Source organism: Emys orbicularis, chromosome 17 (assembly GCF_028017835.1).
Source record: "Emys orbicularis isolate rEmyOrb1 chromosome 17, rEmyOrb1.hap1, whole genome shotgun sequence".
NCBI classification, from domain to species: domain Eukaryota; kingdom Metazoa; phylum Chordata; order Testudines; family Emydidae; genus Emys; species Emys orbicularis.
The window spans coordinates 13,282,476-13,300,935 of record NC_088699.1 but is presented as its reverse complement, the minus strand read 5'-3'; the positions used below and the strand labels follow the sequence as shown (position 1 = coordinate 13,300,935).

The following is an 18,460-nucleotide window of genomic DNA, read 5'->3' as shown; positions in this document are numbered from 1 at the left end:
CATGACTGAATATCCATGTTCTGCTGTATTTTTCTATAATGCATCCTTCCCAGTGCTTTTAGCATGCACTTTTTATTACAAACATGGAACTGGGAGGGGTTTTTGATTTCATAACTTATTTCCCCACTCTAGTTATGAATGACGATTTCAGTGAGATCCTGCTCCCCTCCTCCCCCATTCCAGTTTTCCAGCTGTAAGAGGCATAAGGAGATCAAGTGACTAACCTGAGGACACACATTGAGGTAATGACTGTGACTGGATTCTTCCTTGTTCCCTGCCCTTTGTTCTAACCTCTACATCATACATATATAGTCTACTTAAATGCTCTAGGTTTAGGAAGTTTATCTTGTATGAAGGAGATTCAACATCTATATTGAGAACCAGAATACACTGCCTTCATTTAAAAAATCCCTGGAAGTCATCAGTTGGCAGCTGGCAGTTGCTATAGAGACACTGAAGAGGTGTCCTTGAGTCAAACAGAGTCGTCTTATTTCTGTTGCTCCCCTCCTCCTTTGCATCTCCCTTTGTTTCACCACTCTCCCTTTACACCCTATAGAGCATTAGTCATTTTTTTTAAAGTAACATCAATTTACACAATCAGTTCATAGTTCTTGCAGGTTGTTTTTAGGAATGTAATGAATTTAGGCCAAGGATGCCCATACTTCGGGATTCTGAGGGGCTTACTGGTGGACTTGCCAGATCCTGAGGACTACATCATATCTGTGTCTCTTCCTGTTCTTCATCTTAAATTAGGACTTGATTCTACAAACCTGGTGGAAGGCCGTGATCTTTTGGCCTCAGCCAGCAATAGTGGTCACGAGGCACACTCTTCCCCCAGCTTTATCTTCACAGGTCACCCTGGCTTATGGATGACCTGGGGGAAATGACATGATAAGGAAGACAGATGCGCTGGTGGTGAAAGTCTCATGCCAAAGCTGATAGTTTGCATCATACAGATTTCTTGAATTCTCATGCTGTGGTAGTGCAGGAGGCAAAGAAATGTTTATCTCCATCATAGCATCTGTAAAGTCTGTTGGTGGATCAGTTCCTGGTGGTGGATAGCTTGGCTAATCTGGGTTGTCTGCACCTGGTTGCCAATATGAGTCCCTTCCGTTGTAAGGTAATGCAGGTCATTTTGGGGGTAAAATGGATCAGATTTGGACTCAAGGTTTCCCCTGCTTGAGTTTCAGCCAAGGTCACTTAGAGTCTGTGGATGTGTTGGAAGAACTTCATGCCATATCCTGTGCTTGGGATCCTTGTGCTTCCTGGGTGGCAAAGCTCAGTGCAGAAGTACTGGGTCATACAACTGCTCACCAGCCAGAAAGGGCAATGATACAAAGCACAGAATATAGCATGAAGTTCTCCCAACACATCCAGAGCCTCTGTGAGCTAGCGCCCGGGACACTTTGGACACAGCTGGTTTAAGTAATCACTGGCAGTACTGAACCTTGTAGTTATGTTGATCTATATGGTTACTTACAGCTTCAAAAAAGAATACATTTTTGTAATGCTTTTTGGCTTGTCCCTTGCGCTATAGAGGAGATCAAAGATGGTTTTACATTTTTAATTGTTTAAAATTTTTAAAAACAAACCCTCAAGGTTGTTTCATTTTTCTTTCTGTGGATAAGCTGAGTCTGATCTGGGAATTATATTTATTTATTTTATACAGATCTTCAGGTGGATGTTACTTTCCAGGACAAGAATTTTTGGTCATTTTACTTTCACAGGTTTAGTATGAGTTTACAGATAGTGCGTCAGTGGGACTTTTATAAGAGGATTTTTATTTTGTCATGTTTTACATTTTGTCAGCAAGATGTTGTCTCTGTGCATTATAATCCTGAATGCCTTTGAAAAACCAATCCTAGATACTGATTGGAAATTGGAGATATTCAGTGTCTGCAAATGTGTGGGGTTGTTTTTACATTTTAAATAAGTTTGTGAATAATGTTAATTTAATATTGTGGATACTGTATCACTTACTGTGTCTTATTATGTATTACTTTTCAATTCCATGTAAACTATGTAATCTATGTATTTCATTTAATATGTGTAAAAGAAAAATTATGTATAGTCTGTGTTGTGAAATAAAATATATTAACTTGTCTTTTTATAATCTGAACAAATATAGATGAGCACAAAAGCCTCTCAACCAAAATCTGATTTCAGAAAGTTTTGAAGAAAGAATTAATCTATTGGGTTTTATCTACAGTAGAGATAGAAATGGCCTTGCCACACACTAACTAAAACATTAAAGGCATTAATAGGATAAGAAAGGTTTTATTTGACTTAATGGGTCCAATGCTGCTCCTGTTGTCTTCTTTCTGAGTACGTGTTTGGCTTGAGCTCTGGTACCTTAAAAAAAAAAAATCAGTGGCTGAAGTCATAGCCTGGGAACTCTGCCCCACTTTTCAGTACCTCCTGAAATATTGTTGAGCATGGTGACTCATTTACATCAATGGTCTGCCTTCCTCTCTTTGGTATGTCCATGTTGGGGCTGTTGTGCATGAGAGATGCTTCCCTTGCTCTGTTATTGCAGTGCCTCCTTCCCCATCTTATCGAGTGGGAGTGGATGGACCCTAGGTCTTCTGTGTAACAGATAATTGATTGGGGTGAGAAGTAAGACACCATACTACCCATTCAAACTTACTTAGGTGGTGGAGATTCCCACTAGAAGGATTAATGCAGTGTTTACAGTCTCACTTTGTGGTGGAAAGATTTTGCCCTTGTTTCAATTAGACATTTACAAATCCCTCCCCCCACATCATTCAAATGGTCAGTTTGCTAGTTCCTTTCCTACCTAGCCACTTGTTCAGGCAGCTCTGGCCACAAGCTAGACGATGCTAAAATGAGGAGCAAGAAGCTTAATGGCAGTTGCTGAGCTGCATGTGCTCAATAATTCAAATGCAGCTCAATTCATTTCACCAGAATTTACCAAAAAACCCACACCCCAGGCACAACCAACCCAACAACCACCCCTCACGTCTGTGGCGAGAGCTGGAAAGTTTCAGACCCAAAGGTGAAAGTTAGAGCCTATGTCAATGGAAGGCAGTTGGGGAGGGAGGGAGTAAGCTGTGTTTTTGTTTGAATAGAAGTCATCTTAACTATTTTTCTCCCTGAGGCAAGCACCATAAATAAAACATGCCTCCTAAGCAGTCATCTGGCTGCCAGATCTGGAAAATGCCAATGTTCTGATTTAAAGGCTAAGCAGCTGTGGGAGTAAGGCCAGTTGTAGACTATAAGAGGAGCAGGGATGCCATTTCTGATGGTTTTGGAAAGAGAAAAATGAGAATTTGACCTCTCTGCAGGAGCAAAGCTCAGAGGAGTGTGGATCTCTTCCCTAGTTCATACCTAACACATGTAGAATAGTGAGAGGTAAGTCTCTTGACATTACCACATTACAAGTCAGACACAAGCCTGGTGTCACCTCAGTGTTGTTATCCCAGCAACAGGCCATTTACCATGCAGCTGCCAGGATCATCCTTTCCCACTTCCCTGACCATGTCTTTTCTTACTTGAATCTGCAGAGGCTTTTCTCTCTCCTCTGCATGAGTCAAGCGTCTCCTTGTCTGCATTCATTTTCTCCATCTCCCCTCCCTTTGTCTGTGACACCCACTTCTGCGTTCTTTCATGTGACCCTTGGAGAAATTTCCCCTTAGTTCAGAAATCCTTTTTTAAAAACGAACAAACAAACAAATCTGTTCCCTGAAGCTTCCATGTGTAACAGCTGTTCTCAGAACATGGTCTTCTGGGGTCTTTCATGCTGACCTGTAGAATGAAACATTTTGAGAATCCTACATTGTGGTACTGGGTTGGTGGGAGAGGAAGGTGGCCCATGATGGGATCTTTCTCTTACAAAATGACCAGCAGTGTGAAAGACAGTAATACCCTTTCAATATCTGTGTGTTCGTTCTGTACTGTATTTCATCCACTTGTGCCTTTAGACTGAAAGCTCTTGGGACAGTCCACCCAAGCTGCAGTGCAGCATACCCTTCTGCAGCTGTTGGAGTAAGTTACTTATGTCAAAAATGAATATTCTTTTAATGAAAGTAATAATTTGTATATGTGTGTGTGAGAGAGAGAGAGAGAATTTGGTACTAGTGAAAAGTGTGACAGCTTTGGAGACTGAAGCACATTTATCCAAAGAACAGGTACCAAACAGGCAGCCTTTACCTGGAGCAATCACTATTAAATGTTGGATGAGGGAAGTAATTCTGGCTCCAGGGTCCATTCATGTCTGTTGAGATGGTCAGCAAGGAGGTTGATTAGCCCCAGCTATGCGCATGGCTTTCATAAGGGGGACACCTTATCCCGTAGGAAAGAGAGAAAACTTAATACATGTTAAAGAAACAAATCTTGCATCAATTGAAGCTACTACTTTCATGATTTTTTTTCTCATCACTTACTTGGTTTTGCAGATAGTTGAAAAGTAGAGAGACTAGGAACTCAGCTTTGTGAATTATATTGTCAAGATTCTGATATCCGTGTGGGTTTTAATTTTGGCTTCTTTGTGGAGCAACAGAACATATTGTACTTTTAGCATCCATTTCTTTCACTTAATATTGTAAAATATTATTTGAGTATTTTTCTTTAATAAGCTCTGCAAGGCTTAAATCTATTAGCAATTGTCACATTTTATGTCCATTTGTCTTGAACATTTTTATACAGTAGAACCTCTGAGTTATGAATACCAGAGTTATGAACTGACCAGTCAACCACACACATCATTTGGAACTGGAAATATGCAATCAGGCAGCAGCAGAGCCAAAAAAAAAAAAAAAAAAAGCAAATACAATACAGCCCTGTGTTAAACATAAACTACAAAAAAAAAAAGAGCGAGCAGCATTTTTCTTCTGCATAGCAAAGTTTCAACGCTGTATTAAGTTAATGTTCAGTTGTAAACATTTGAAAGAACAACCATAATGTTTTGTTCAGAGTTATGAACATTTCAGAGAGAGGAACAACCTCCATTCCTGAGGTGTTCGTAACTCTGAGGTTCTACTATACCAGTGGTTCTCAAACTTTTTTACTGGTGACCCCTTTCACATAGCAAGCCTCTGAGTGAGACCCCCCGCCCCTTATAAATTAAAAACATGTTTTTATATATTTAACACCATTATAAATGCTGGAGGCAAAGTGGGGCTTGGGGTGGAGGCTATCAGCGCGCAACCCCCATGTAATAGCCTTATGACCCCCTGAGGGGCAGGGCCGGCTTTAAGCCGATTCAGTCGATTCGGCTGAATTGGGCCCCGCGCTGCGAGGGCCCCGCGCTGCAGCTCTTCACCCCGCCCTCAGCTCACTTCCCCCTCCTCCCCTCCCCTGAACGCTCCGCCCCCTCCCTGATTCGCGGGAAGTCTGAAAAGGAGCAAGGGGCGGGCAGGCAGCACCAGGTAAGCTAGCGTGGTGGGGGCGCGAGAAGGGCTCCGGGGAGGCGCGGCCCGTTCCCGCAGGCCCCAGCGGCTCTGGCCCGGCGTGGCTTGGGTCCGGCCCGGCCCCCGCGGCGTGGCTCGGGTCCGGCGCGGCTCCGGCCCAGCGCGGCCCCTGCGGCCCGGCTCCGGCCCGGCCCGGTCCCCGCGGCTCGGGTCGGCCCCGGCCCGGCCCCCGCGGCTCGGGTCGGCTCCGGCCCGGTTCCCTCGGGTCGGCCCTGGCCCGGCCCGGCCCCCGCGGCTCGGGTTGGCCCCGGCCCGGCGCGGCTCCGGGTCGGACCCAAGCCCGGCAACCCCGGCCGGAGCGCGGCTCGATTCCTGGGGGCGGGGCTTGCTGCAAGCCCCGCCCCCAGGAATCGTGCCCCGCGCTTGCTAAAGCCGGCCCTGCTGAGGGGTCCCAACACCCAGTTTGAGAACCCCTGTACTATACACTCCTTAACTGGTGGGCTTCTGCTTTTAATACACCGCTACCTTGATACAACGCGACCCGGTATAACACGAATGTGGATATAACGCAGTGAAGCAGTGCTCCAGGGGGGTGGGGCTGCGCACTCCGGTGGATCAAAGCAAGTTCGATATAACGCGGTTTCACCTATAACGGGGTAAGATCTTTTGGCTCCTGAGGACAGCGTTATATCGAGGTAGAGGTGTAGTTTAAATGACTGACTATACTATAGAAAATAATCCTAGGTTCAAATTGCATGTGAACATTCTTCATAATTACAATAACAATCTTACAGACTGTTACAGCCCTTTTTTTTCTGTCCTGGTATAGTATGTGCGGCAAAAACAGTAATGACTGACCTCAGACTTTAAAAGCAATGTAATAACGCTCTCACTCTGGTAAATCTGATATTTGTAACGTGAGTGTTTATGTCGACACGTTGCAGCTCGGAAAGAAGCAGCAACCAACATCCTCTTTTATAGCCTGGATGAGATAGTGTGGCAGTCCTCTTCATTAGCGCATTTGCCACCGTTCCTTATTTTAAGGACTATGACAGATTTTAGTGAAACTATCTCCATGTCTGGCATGTCAATGAAATGTCTCTGAGGATTGTTGGAGCTCTTAGGAGGGGACAAATGCATCACCCTATGGTGACATTTGGTGTGATACAGCAACTCCTTGGGGCAGCTGGAGACCACCCTGTGCCCCCTGAAGCAGTAAGACCTGAGTAACAGCCTCATCCTTGACAACAACATGCTTATCACAATAGGACTCAAACTGTACTTCAGGACCCCAAAGTGGGTCGCAACCCCATTTTAATGGGGTCACAGGGTCAGTATTGAATGGCTGGGACCTGGGGCTGAAGCCTGAGCTCCACCCCCACCTGGGGCAGCGGGTCTCAGGCTCTAGTCCCCTCTACCCCCACACAGGGTCATGTCGTAATTGTGTTGTCAGAAGGGGGGTTGTGGTGCCATGAAGGGCGAGAACCGCTGATCTAGGCAGCCCCAGGCCCTGCTGGCTGCAACAGCCCCCTGCCAATGCCACAGCTGTGCAAGCAGGGCCACTCCTGCAGCTCCAGCATGGGGACAGGGCCTACTCCCCCATTGCCCCTATTCCCTCTCCCTCACCCCCCGCCCACTCTCCTTAGCCCTGCCCCTGCCTCGCTCAGGCCCCGCCCTGCCGGAGCTACCCGGAAGTGACGCCGCTGCACGCACGCGCGCTGACGCAGGGGCCGGGGCCCTGCCGAACCGGCCTGAGGGGAGGAGCGTCGTGTTCGCAGGCGGCGCAGCTGGAGCGGGGCTGAGACGCCGCCGCCGCCCTGGAGAGCCGGTGAGCGGGGAGGGGAGTTGCGTCCCGGAGGGTCCCCAGCTCCTGCCCCCTGCGAGAGGGAGCGGCGGCCCCTGCCTGGCGGGGCGTGGGGGAGGTGGGGCAGCCCCCCGCGGCGGGGCCGGGCTCGGGCTCGGGCTCCCGGGCGGGGCGAGCGTGGCGGCGCGGGGCCTTCCCAGCCCCTGGGGTGGGGGAGAGCGGGGCCGCCCCTGCCCCTTGCTAGGGGGCGCGTGGGGAGCCTGTCCTGACCCAGTTACAGAGCCGGGGGGGGCGGCCCCCCAGACCCCGTAGGGCGGCCCCCTGCCCCTCCCCATCGCACCTCATCCGCCACGAACACGGGTTTTTCCCCCGGGGCCGTGTCACGAGCTCGCCCTGATCCACCCTGGCGAGCCCCTCCTAGCCCGGCCCGAAGCGGGGTCAGGAAGGCGGGGGGCGGGAACGACCATAGACCTAGGTCGGGGGTGTGCGGCTGTCTGGGTGGGAGTGCCCGGGGTAAAGGGCCCCCAGGGGCTACACACTCCGGCCCCATCCCACGTACAGAGAGGCTGAGCCTGGTGGAGCGAGTTGGTGTAAGACAGGGGTTCTCAAACTTTTGTACTGGTGACCGCTTTCACATACCAAGCCTCTGAGTGTGACCCCCCCCAATAAATGAATAATGTTTTTTAATATACTTAACACCATTATAAATGCTGGAGGCACAGCGGGGTTTGGGGTGAAGGCTGACAGCTCACGACCCCCCCCCATATAATAATCTCATGACCCCCTGAGAGGTCCTGACCCCCAGTTTGAGAACCCTTGTGTAAGAGGAGGGGTGGGGTTGTGGTTAAGGCACGGGACTGGGGCTTTGCAGCCCTGGTATCAATTCCCAGCTCTACTGCAGACTTCCTGTGTGTGACCTTTGGCAGATCTCTGCCCAAATCTTGAGTCTCTGTGCCTTAGTTCCCCATCTGTGAAATGGAAAAACTTCCTTTTTTTCCTATGCTTTATCCATCTTGTCCATTTAGACTGTAATGTCTCTGGGATAGGAACTGTCTCTGACTTTGTATGGTACCTAGCACACTGGGGCCTCTATCTTAGTTGGGACCTCTAGGTTGTATGATAATATAAATAACAATTTGTGACAATACTGGTGAAACATTGTTTGATCTTTCTGGTTGACTGCTGTTCAGTTCAAAAATATTTTATTGGTGCAGCAGGCTATACAAGTGCTGTCAAAACATCAATGAAACCAGGGTTTGTGAGTCATAGGTGTATATCAAGCTTCTGCCTAGAGCAGACTTCACAGCCATTTGGAGACATTGTGGCAGTTGGGAAAGGCTCTTGTAGCTCCCTGTTGTGGGAAAGGCTCTGGCAGAGAAGCAGGAGCGGGGAAAAAGCTCCAGCGTTCCTCTGCTGCTGAGTGTTTCCCCATTGCCTCCCCCCTTGCCAGAGCTTTTCACCGACACTTGTAGCTCCACACCACAGCGTGGACGCAACTTCTCACTGCTGCGTGTAGCTATGCGTACCCTACATGTTGCTGCAAGTGGCATGCAGTGTAGCCATAGCCTTTGTCATTGCTGTCCATTTCTGGTTTTTTGACTGGCTGCTCTATAATGAGGTGCTGTGCCTTTTCTTTTTTAGAGTATCTTGAACTTATGAACAGGCTGGTTTATAGGGAAACATAGAAACCGCATGGAATAAACGTCTGGTGATTTTTTTTCCCTCTTGCGTTAACTCTGGGGAGGGGGGAGTAAATTTGTTTCACATATTGCACACACCAAGCTATTTCTTCATCCTGACTTCCCAAGAGCATCCTAAAAAAAAATTCTACTGTCTCTTCTACTTTTGGTTAACAAATAATGCAACTTAATCATTCAGATAACAGTTGGTCCAGCCTTGAAAATTTATTATGAACACTTACTAGCCCAATCTACTCACCTGTCCATTTCTATGATAGCCATTTTAATACAGTTCCCTGTATATCAAAGGTTTATTCTTTTTTTTGTAACTTACACATGCATTTAGTGTTCATGGAAACTATAGAATGACAGCTCTGGAAACTGAAGTTATCTGTTTAAACACAGGACAAGTACAATCTGGGGCAGCTCCAGTACAAGTTTCTACAAACAGTGACCTTCAGGGGAGCACTTCTAGGGTTGAAAGAGTAGGGCAGTCTTAATGGCTAGTTCACTCTATTGCCAAATACTTAGTGCTTCTACTGATTCTTTCAGTCAAGTTGCTAATAGTTGTCGTGGCTTTTAAAATGTAAACATGTGTGACCATTGGAAGCAAAACTGGAACCATTACTGCTGTCTACACTAGGGGTGAGGTCGGCATAGCTACATCACTCAGGGGTGTGGATTTTTCACATCTCTAAGAGATGTGGCTATGGCAACCAACGTAAGTTCCCAGTGTAAACCAGCCATCAGGGTTTTGTAGACCAACACTTTAAACTTCACCTGAAAGCCAACGGGAAGCCAGCACAGACCCCAAAGCTCCGATGTAATGTGCTTCCAGCGAGAAGCACCTCTCAGAGATGGTGTCAAGGCTGTATCCCCACTTTGAACTTTAGGGTACAAATGTAGGGGCCTGCATGAAAACTTCTAAGCTTATCTACCAGCTTAGCTCTGGTCCGCTGCCACCATCTCAAGAATTCCCTCCCTGGGAAGCCTTGAGAAACCTTTCACCAATTCCCTGGTGAATACAGATCCAAACTCCTTGGATCTTAAACAAGGAGAAATTGACCCTTCCCCCCTCCTTTCTTTCACCAACTCCTGGTGAATACAGATCCAAACCCCCTTTGGATCTTAAAACAAGGAGAAATCAATCAGGTTCTTAAAAAGAAGGCTTTTAATTAAAGAAAAAGGTAAAAATCATCTCTGTAAAATCAGTATGGAAAATAACTTTACAGGGTAATCGAACTTAAAGAGCTCAGAGGAACCCCCTCTGTCTTAGGTTCAAAGTATAGCAAACAAGATAAGCACTCTAGTAAAAGGTACATTTACAAGTTGAGAAAACAAAGTAAATCTAAGACGCCTTGCCTGGCTTTTACTTACAATTTTGAAATAAGAGAGACTTGTTTAGAAAGATGGGGAGAACCTGGATTGATGTCTGGTCCCTCTCAGTCCCAAGAGCGAACAACCCCTTAAACAAAGGGGACACACAAAAGCCTTTCCCCCCCCAAGATTTGAAAGTATCTTGTCCCCTTATTGGTCCTTGGGGTCAGGTGTCAGCCAGGTTACCCGAGCTTCTTAACCCTTTACAGGTAAAAGGATTTGGAGTCTCTGGCTAGGAGGGATTTTAGTACTGTACACAGGAGAGCTGTTACCCTTCCCTTTATAGTTATGACAGATGGTCTTATGGCTAAGGTATTGGACTAGGACTCAGTCTTTTTGTGTTACTTTGGTCAAGTCACTTAATCTCTGTGCCTCTGTTCTTCTCTGTAAAATGGGGCTATTACTACTCCTTATTTCACAGAAGTGTTCTGAGGATTAAGTAGTTATGTGAAATGCTTAGATACAATAGTGACAAGAGCCATAGAAAAACTAAATTAATATGGGAGCCATGCTATACACTAAACTGCATAGTCTTAAGGGAAAGCTCCCTATGTGGACTGCAATACAATTTTTCCATAGACCTAGCTACTGCCTCTCGGAGAGGTGGATTACCTATGCTGATGGGAGAACACCTGCCGTCAGTGTTGCTAGTGTCTACACTGAAGTGCTACAGTGGTACTTCTGCAACATTTTAAGCTTAGACCTACTTTAAGTGGTCTGGGTGTCTCACCCCCTGAGACATCACTTCTGTCCATGTGATACCACATAGGTTCCAGTAAGAGGGAATCCAAGCTTGTGGCCCCATGGCTTAAAAGGAAATGGTGCTCTCAAGGAAGGTTACTTGACCCTAGGAAGAAAGCCCTCCAACTAATATCTGTAAAAACTTGAAATTGTTGACCACCTGGGCATGCTGCAAGTCCCATCATTAGTATTTTGGGGAGTGGAAGTGGGGAAAGAGGGATTGGGAAGAGATGTGATGGCTAGATCAGGAAGGTTTTTTTTATAGGATGATCTAATGGATTGATATGATGGGGCAGATATTTTTATTTAGGTTTTTTATCGTGTGTGTGTATGTGTTTGTTTTACGTTGTGCAAAAGAAAACTTGAAGTTATGGATGGGTGCTTATTTTACATTTATTTCAATGTATAATACAATCTAGTCTGTAAGTCTTCCTCAGCTTCCCCTTTCTCTTGCTGCCATTTGTCATAAACTCCTGTTATGCTTAGTCTCTCTGTATATCATTGATGTACTTCTTGTGACCTAAACTAGTCCTCAGACTGTAACATATAATCATGCTTGTGATACCGACAACACTTCAGTCAGGTGCAAGTATACACTAAGAACTGGATATCAGATGTCAACTCCTTAAAACTGCTTCTCTCTGCCTTCAAGCAAGCAACATAATGATCTAGCATTTTGATAATATATATGTGGAATAGAATAACTGACACTTCAAAAAGCTTATCTTCCATCTGGATTTTTGGATCAAAATTTATTTAAAAATGCATATTTAATGTGATACTGAATAACTTGTTTCCTTTCTTCTCAGTCATAGCAGGAAGCAATTTTTAGGTATCTATTGTGTGTGATTCCATTTGCCTCCTTTTCTGTATGAGGCACACAGGTTCAAGATGTAGACACTTGGGTGTGATCTGTTGGTTCACTATGTTTATTGCCTCCATGATGGATAAAATATTCATCATTAAAGATGGTAGCTGAGAAAGATCTGAGATCCCATAATAAGATATGCAGACAGTTGGCATGTGGACAAATTAAATTGAGTTTTTAGTTTGCACTGTCAGCACTGCTGGGGGTGGTGCTTTATTTACATATAACTTTTTTAATGACTGTTTTAGAGTTGGAACAAATAATGAATTATGTTCACTAAGATTTATAAAACTTGTGAAGCCTGGTGACCAGCACATTGGATTCCAGAAATGCTAGACAGTGGATGTAACTTCCTTTGGCAAATATTGTTATGAAATCTTATTGTGATACTTCATTTCCATGTTACCAATATTCTTACCTGGCATTGTTGCTTTAAAGTAGTGTTTGAGCAGTCGTTTGAATTCTGAATAAAAGATAAAACAATTTTACTAAAATCTTTTGGCTCTCTTCCTAATGAACATATATATATAATAGGCTATAGTAAATATGCAAGAAAATAAACTTGGTTGTTGTGTATCTAATTTCTTAATATTTTTAGTGTGAATTGGGTTGCTGATTAAGTTTTGGTGATTGGTTAAGTGCTGGTTCTGAACAAAGTGGTTACTGTATGATTGGGTTGATGTTAGCTTGTTTTGAAGTTACTTGTTAGTTTTCATAGAACCATGGATGGAAAATATTTAAGTCATCTGTCCCTCCCTTCTCTATGGAGGAAACTGGTTCCTAGTTTATTACAAGTACATACTAATTACATGCCTAAATGATTATTGTAGAGTAGTGTGTGAATCATGAATACTTAAGCACTTACATGACTTATAAGAAATTTATGTGCCATGCAATTCAGTGATTGCTGTTCTGAATTGAATAAATATTTGAATAGTGATTGAAAATAGAATGGCTAGTTACTTCAATCTCATAAAGACTTGCGGCATTTAATTAAAAGAAAATTACTTGAGGTTCATAATCATTCTTCTGAAGACACTACTGGTAATAATGACATTACGGTTTTCACATAGGCTTAGCCAAAGAAATTCTTGTTTTCTAATGGATACCTTTCTCCTTTTAGAAAATTTCTGTTTTCATTGCCTTTGGTCTGTTTGGGGATGGGTTCATTTGGGAATGTGTCATTGTAGCCTTGTATACAATGTTTTTTTCCCCGCTGAAATTATCCACCATCACAGTAGTACTGGTACAGCTTTACCACTGCTAGCTCTCACGTGACTGTTAGTGTGGACCTGCTGCTGGCAGATACCACTGTGTCATTTAAATCTGCTCTGGGCAGGGTTGGACAACTTGATGGCTAAAATCCAGAGATGCCACTCTATATTAGACTAGACTTTGGTAGAAGATGTTGCTTTGCAGTAAAGACACTATGGTAGTCTATCTTGTAGATTTGTACATGGATTCAAAGGCCTGGTCTATGCTAGAAAATTAGGTCTGCTTAACTAAGTTGCTCAGGGGTGTGAAAATCTATACCTGTGAGCAGCCTAGATAAACCAACCTAAATTCCAGTGTAGCCAATGCTAGGTCCACAGAAGAATTCTTCCATTATTGCCTCTCATACGCTGATGAAGAATCCTTCCCAGCCATAGATAGTGGCTACACTGAAGCGCTACAGCTGAAACACTAGCATTTCAAGTGTTGGAAGTATGCTGTGAACTAGTGGTGAACCCTACCTGAAACCTTTCTAATCTGATCTGGAATCAATCTGTCATTCCTCCACTAATAAAATGTAAAGCATCAGCTGATATCTTGGCAAAATGTATGCAGTCTTCCTCACCTTCCCCTTTCTCATCCTGCTCTGAGGTTTAATGCTTAGCACCCAGAACAGTCAGGCAGTCTTGATGTTTGTTTTGCACCAAGTGTTCAAAAAACTTCCTTTTAAACATTTTTTGACCAGTTCTAATTAAAATAATAATGTCCATAGTAAGAAGAACAGGAGTACTTGTGGCACCTTAGAGACTAACAAATTTATTTGAGCATAAGCTTTCGTGGGCTACAGCCCACTGAAATTCATTCCAAAGATAGTGCCATAGAGGGTAAGACTTTAAAAAAAAAAAAAAAAATCCAGAACTTGGGCAGATCAGTCTAATGGAAAGAGCAATCTGGATTGTCTCTAAGGAATGTGATAGAATTCAGGAATACTTCTGAGTCTCTTTGCTTGTTTCTGGAGATAGAGGATAAAAGCTGGAAGGGAGGGATTCAGGAGTCAAATGATAAACCTGTTGGGCCACATGGTATTTTACTGCTGTTGATCATAAATTTTAAATGCTGGCATACACTTAGTGTGCCTAATTTAATATGAAAGTGGATGGCTTACCTTTTCCTACTAGTCTGTTTGGTTTTTTTGGACTTTCATACATATTTAAAAAAGGAAACATTTGTTTGAACCTGTGTAACTGAAATACCATTGTTGACATCTACTGCACTCCTACAAAGTCACTTCTTTGACCTTCAGAAAGTGCAGAGTTATTGCTTATGTTAAGGAACCATTTTTCATGTGTTGTAGTAATTACATAATTGACTTGTACAGATGCTATCCCAGAAGTCCAGGAGCTCACAATACATGTTCATTTCTGCTTAACTCTGCCTGATTTCTGGGTTAGTTTTTGTTCTGATATGCAAAGATGACCCTAAACAGAACTTAAATACTGTCTGAATAATAAACTGTTATATATTTTAGGAATGTCATCAGTTTCATTGACTGTGAGGGTGAATTTATTTGCCTATTCTGCTCCTTGGAAGGAAAAGATATGAGGAGAGATTAAAGAGGCTAGGAGTTTTTAGCTTGGAAAAGAGGAGACTAAGGGGGGATATGATAGAGGTGTATATAAAATCATTAGTGGTGTAGAGAAAGTGAATATGGAAAAGTTATATACTTGTTTCCACAATATAAGAACTAGGGGCCACCAAATGAAATTAATGGGCAGCAGGTTTAAAACAAATGAAAGGAAGTTCTTCTTCACACAGCGCACAGTCAACCTGTGGAACTCCTTGCCTGAGGAGGTTGTGAAGGCTAGGACTATAACAGGGTTTAAAGAGAACTGGATAAATTCACGGAGGTTAAGTCCATTAATGGCTATTAGCCTGGATGGGTAAGGAATGGTGTCCCTAGCCTCTGTTTGTCAGAGGGTGGAGATGGATGGCAGGAGAGAGATCACTTGATCATTACCTGCTAGGTTCATTCCCTCTGGGGCACCTGGCATTGGTCACTGTTGGTAGACAGGATACTGGGCTAGATGGACCTTTCGTCTGACCCAGTATGGCCATTCTATTCGTATGTAAAAGGCTTGTAAAGGTTACTTGAAGGAAAGGTGGCAGAAAATAATGTGATTGAAATATGACTTTTACATGATAGATTCTAGAACTAGTATGGATGTGTTAATTAACAAATAACAGTGCTTCCCCTGAAGTCACAATTCTGCCTTCAGTCCTTGTAAACACTGATGTATCCTGCAATGTATTTTGATTATATAGCTGAAAAGGACGCCATTACATAATTTTAGTCTTTTATGTGCACACTAAATAAATTATGCGTGAGAAGTTCTATTTTGATGATGAAGGTGCCATTTCTTTACATTCTATTAAGGCTGAGGCCACAGCATGATTTTTCGTAATAGTTCTGGTAATTTTAGTGGATCTATCATAGGTTTGGCGCTGTGTGTTTGTAGATATTTTGCAATCTGTGTTCCATATGAAAACTGATAAAATATAGCCTCTTGTTCCTCTTGAGAGAGTTTTATTCTTAGCACAAAAGTACAATTTCCCAGAAGAAATAGCAAATTCTATGCTATTTCAGTGCCTGTTGTACAGTACTGACAAATATGGCCTTGGGGATTTATACAAGTATGATTGGGGGAGGGGCCCTTTTTGGATTTAAGGCTGGCCTTGTATGTTATGTAACTGACTTAGAAATAAAGCTGTTTGCTGTGGTGTTGTAGCTTTGTTGGTCCCAGGATATTAGAGAGACAAGCTGGGTGAGGTAGTAGACCAACTTCTGTTGGTGAAAGAGACAAGTTTTTGAGCTTAGGCAGAGCTTTTCTTCAGGTCTGGGAAAGGTTTTTAGTGTCACAGCTAAATACAAAGGTGGACGAGATAAGGAGTTAACACGTTGCAGGAAACAATTCAAGATGAAGTGGGCAGTTAACACTTCCTACAGTCATAGAACAAGGAGGGTTAGTGGATTACACGTTGTAATGAGCCATAAATCCAGTGTGTTATTAAATCCATAATTTTTAGTATCTAGTAGAGTTATGAATTTAAGCTCCCAGGTTCATCTTTTGAAGGTATTGTGTAGGTTTCTGTTGAGGGTGAGGACTAAGAGGTCAGATGTAGAATGATCCTTTTATGAAAAGTGCTTGCCTGCGGGTGATATGATGGGGTTTTTTTTGTCTTATATAATTTTTCTGTGTGAGTACTCCCACTTTCTCTCTAGAAATAAAGATAGTGTATAAATTCATATGAAGTTTCTTTTACAAGGTGCATTCTTATTATTATCCTAGCGATTGTATTGTGAAGCAGTGTTCATCTGAGGGTTGCATGTTCCGTTTCATTAGGATTTTAATGGAAGATGTTTGTGGAGATAGGTTTAAGATGCGTAAACTGATCACTGTAGACTTTCTTTAAAGGAAAGTAAGACAAGAAAATCATGATGTCCTTCTGGTTGCACTTCCTATTTTACTGTGAGCTAGCTAGCCTTGTATCTGTGTTGCTGATCAGTTCGGTTTGATATGCAAATAACACAACTGTCCAAAAGTTGGCTAACTTCTAAAACGAACATTTTCAAGAGCCCACTAAGTTTGGACATCCAACCTGAGACAGCCCCCTCCCTCCATCCTCTTCTCTCACCCCCATCCCAAGGAGATGAACCAGTGAAATTCTGGCTGAAGCCAATGGAAGCTGAAAGTGATCAACACTTCTGAAAATCAGGCCCTAGGTTTCAGGTTGGGCACCCAAAGTCAGTCTGACACTGTTTTATCTTGGCTAAAGGGGGAGTTTTAGAAAGTTGAAATAAGCTTTTTTGCACAAATGGAATCAAGACCTTTACACTTTTGAACATTTTCTTTTGTAAATTAGGGAAAAAATGAGTCTGGGTACAATATTAGCTTTTTCATGTGCTACAGAAAATCCTCAAAGATATTAGTTTATTAAAATAGGTGATTCACAGAAAATAATCGAGCTGCAGGCAAGCAGTCTCCTGCAAAACACAGTTTTGCTGGCATTGGCTTGGATTGTCTCTCCTTCTCATTATGACTGCAGTAATTGAAACCCTGCACTTTTTCCATTACATGTTAACTTCAGCTATAAGTTTGGGAAAGAGTCAAAGAAGAGGAGCTTTCACTGCTTAGTAAGAGGAACTGTCAGGCAGAGATGCAACTGACTTTCTCTCCTGAAAAATAACATGCATTTCAGTATCCTCTTAATGTTCCCATTGAATGATATTACTTTGTTTTATGAAAGATCAGTGGCTTGCTGTACACTGTACTGTCATGCAAGGATAAATTTGATAGTGAAAGAATTTGGGGTGGCAGGGAAGAGTAAACCCAATTTAGATTTGTACCCATAAAAAATGAAAGCAAATATTTTAATAAGTAAATCAGTCTTTACTTCTCAACAGCATAAATAGGTGCCTGTAATCCCACAAAGTAAAATATTGGGAGTTGCTTCAGATTTCCCTAATTTTTTCCCCCTCATACTATATTTTAAAACTAGACTGGAGAAAACATTAGAAAATGCACATTGAGGAAACAATCCTGCATTGGCAGGAAGGTGGATTAGATAACATAAATCTTTTCCATCTCCACTTTGAATCTATCATCCTCCATTTGTATATTGGAGACTATACCACTGTTCCTCTTTCTTTTGCTTTCTAATAAAAAATAACTTAAACAGATCAGTATCAGTATAGCAAGTAAAAAGCCATTTCACAATTAAACCACAAATTCTTGATGCACTTATTCAGACATTTTGCCAAATCTGTAAATATTCTAAGATACTTATGGGGAAAAAAGCAGCACAACTTGGCTCTTCTTTCATTACATAATTTTGATGTTGCAATCCCCCAATATGCTTGTAACACAGCACATCTTCATATACTATTTAACAGTGTTCCACAAGCATTCACATTACTTATGATATTGCACTAATCTGAGAGAGGCTAATTGCTGTCATTGTAACAGCAGAGTGACAGAACCATTGGTAACTGACTGTTGCATGTTAGATTGACTGGAAGCAGGCCTGAGTGCACTCATGGCAGTCAGTGCTCAGTTAATCTCTGTGCTGTCCTATTCCTTAATTGCCAAAGCCGCAAAGGGGTGGGCACAGAAATATGCTATAATGCACCACAACACTGCCCCTTTCCTCATCCTTATACTCCCAAGTAAGTCCACTCACCTCCCCCTGGTGCTCTGTCACCTGTTTGTTGCAACTCTCAACTGTATCGTGTATGGAAGTTTGGAGGGGAGTGGATCCAGACTGACTGGGTGTCAGAGGGGGCCTCCTTTCTGGAGTATGCCTGAACTACTCCTATCTTCCTCCTAGAGGGAAATGCAAGAGAAAGAAACCA

At 43.2% G+C, this 18,460-nt stretch overlaps 1 protein-coding gene across 1 annotated transcript in view; it reads left to right on the top strand.

The window, feature by feature from the left end:
- Positions 1-18,460, top strand: part of RABGEF1 (RAB guanine nucleotide exchange factor 1) — a 69,280-nt gene that overhangs the window by 29,449 nt on the left and 21,371 nt on the right. The window contains exon 8 of the mRNA XM_065418513.1: positions 7,016-7,197. Coding sequence (XP_065274585.1) covers positions 7,016-7,197 — 182 coding nt within the window. The remainder of the gene's footprint in view (positions 1-7,015; positions 7,198-18,460) is intronic.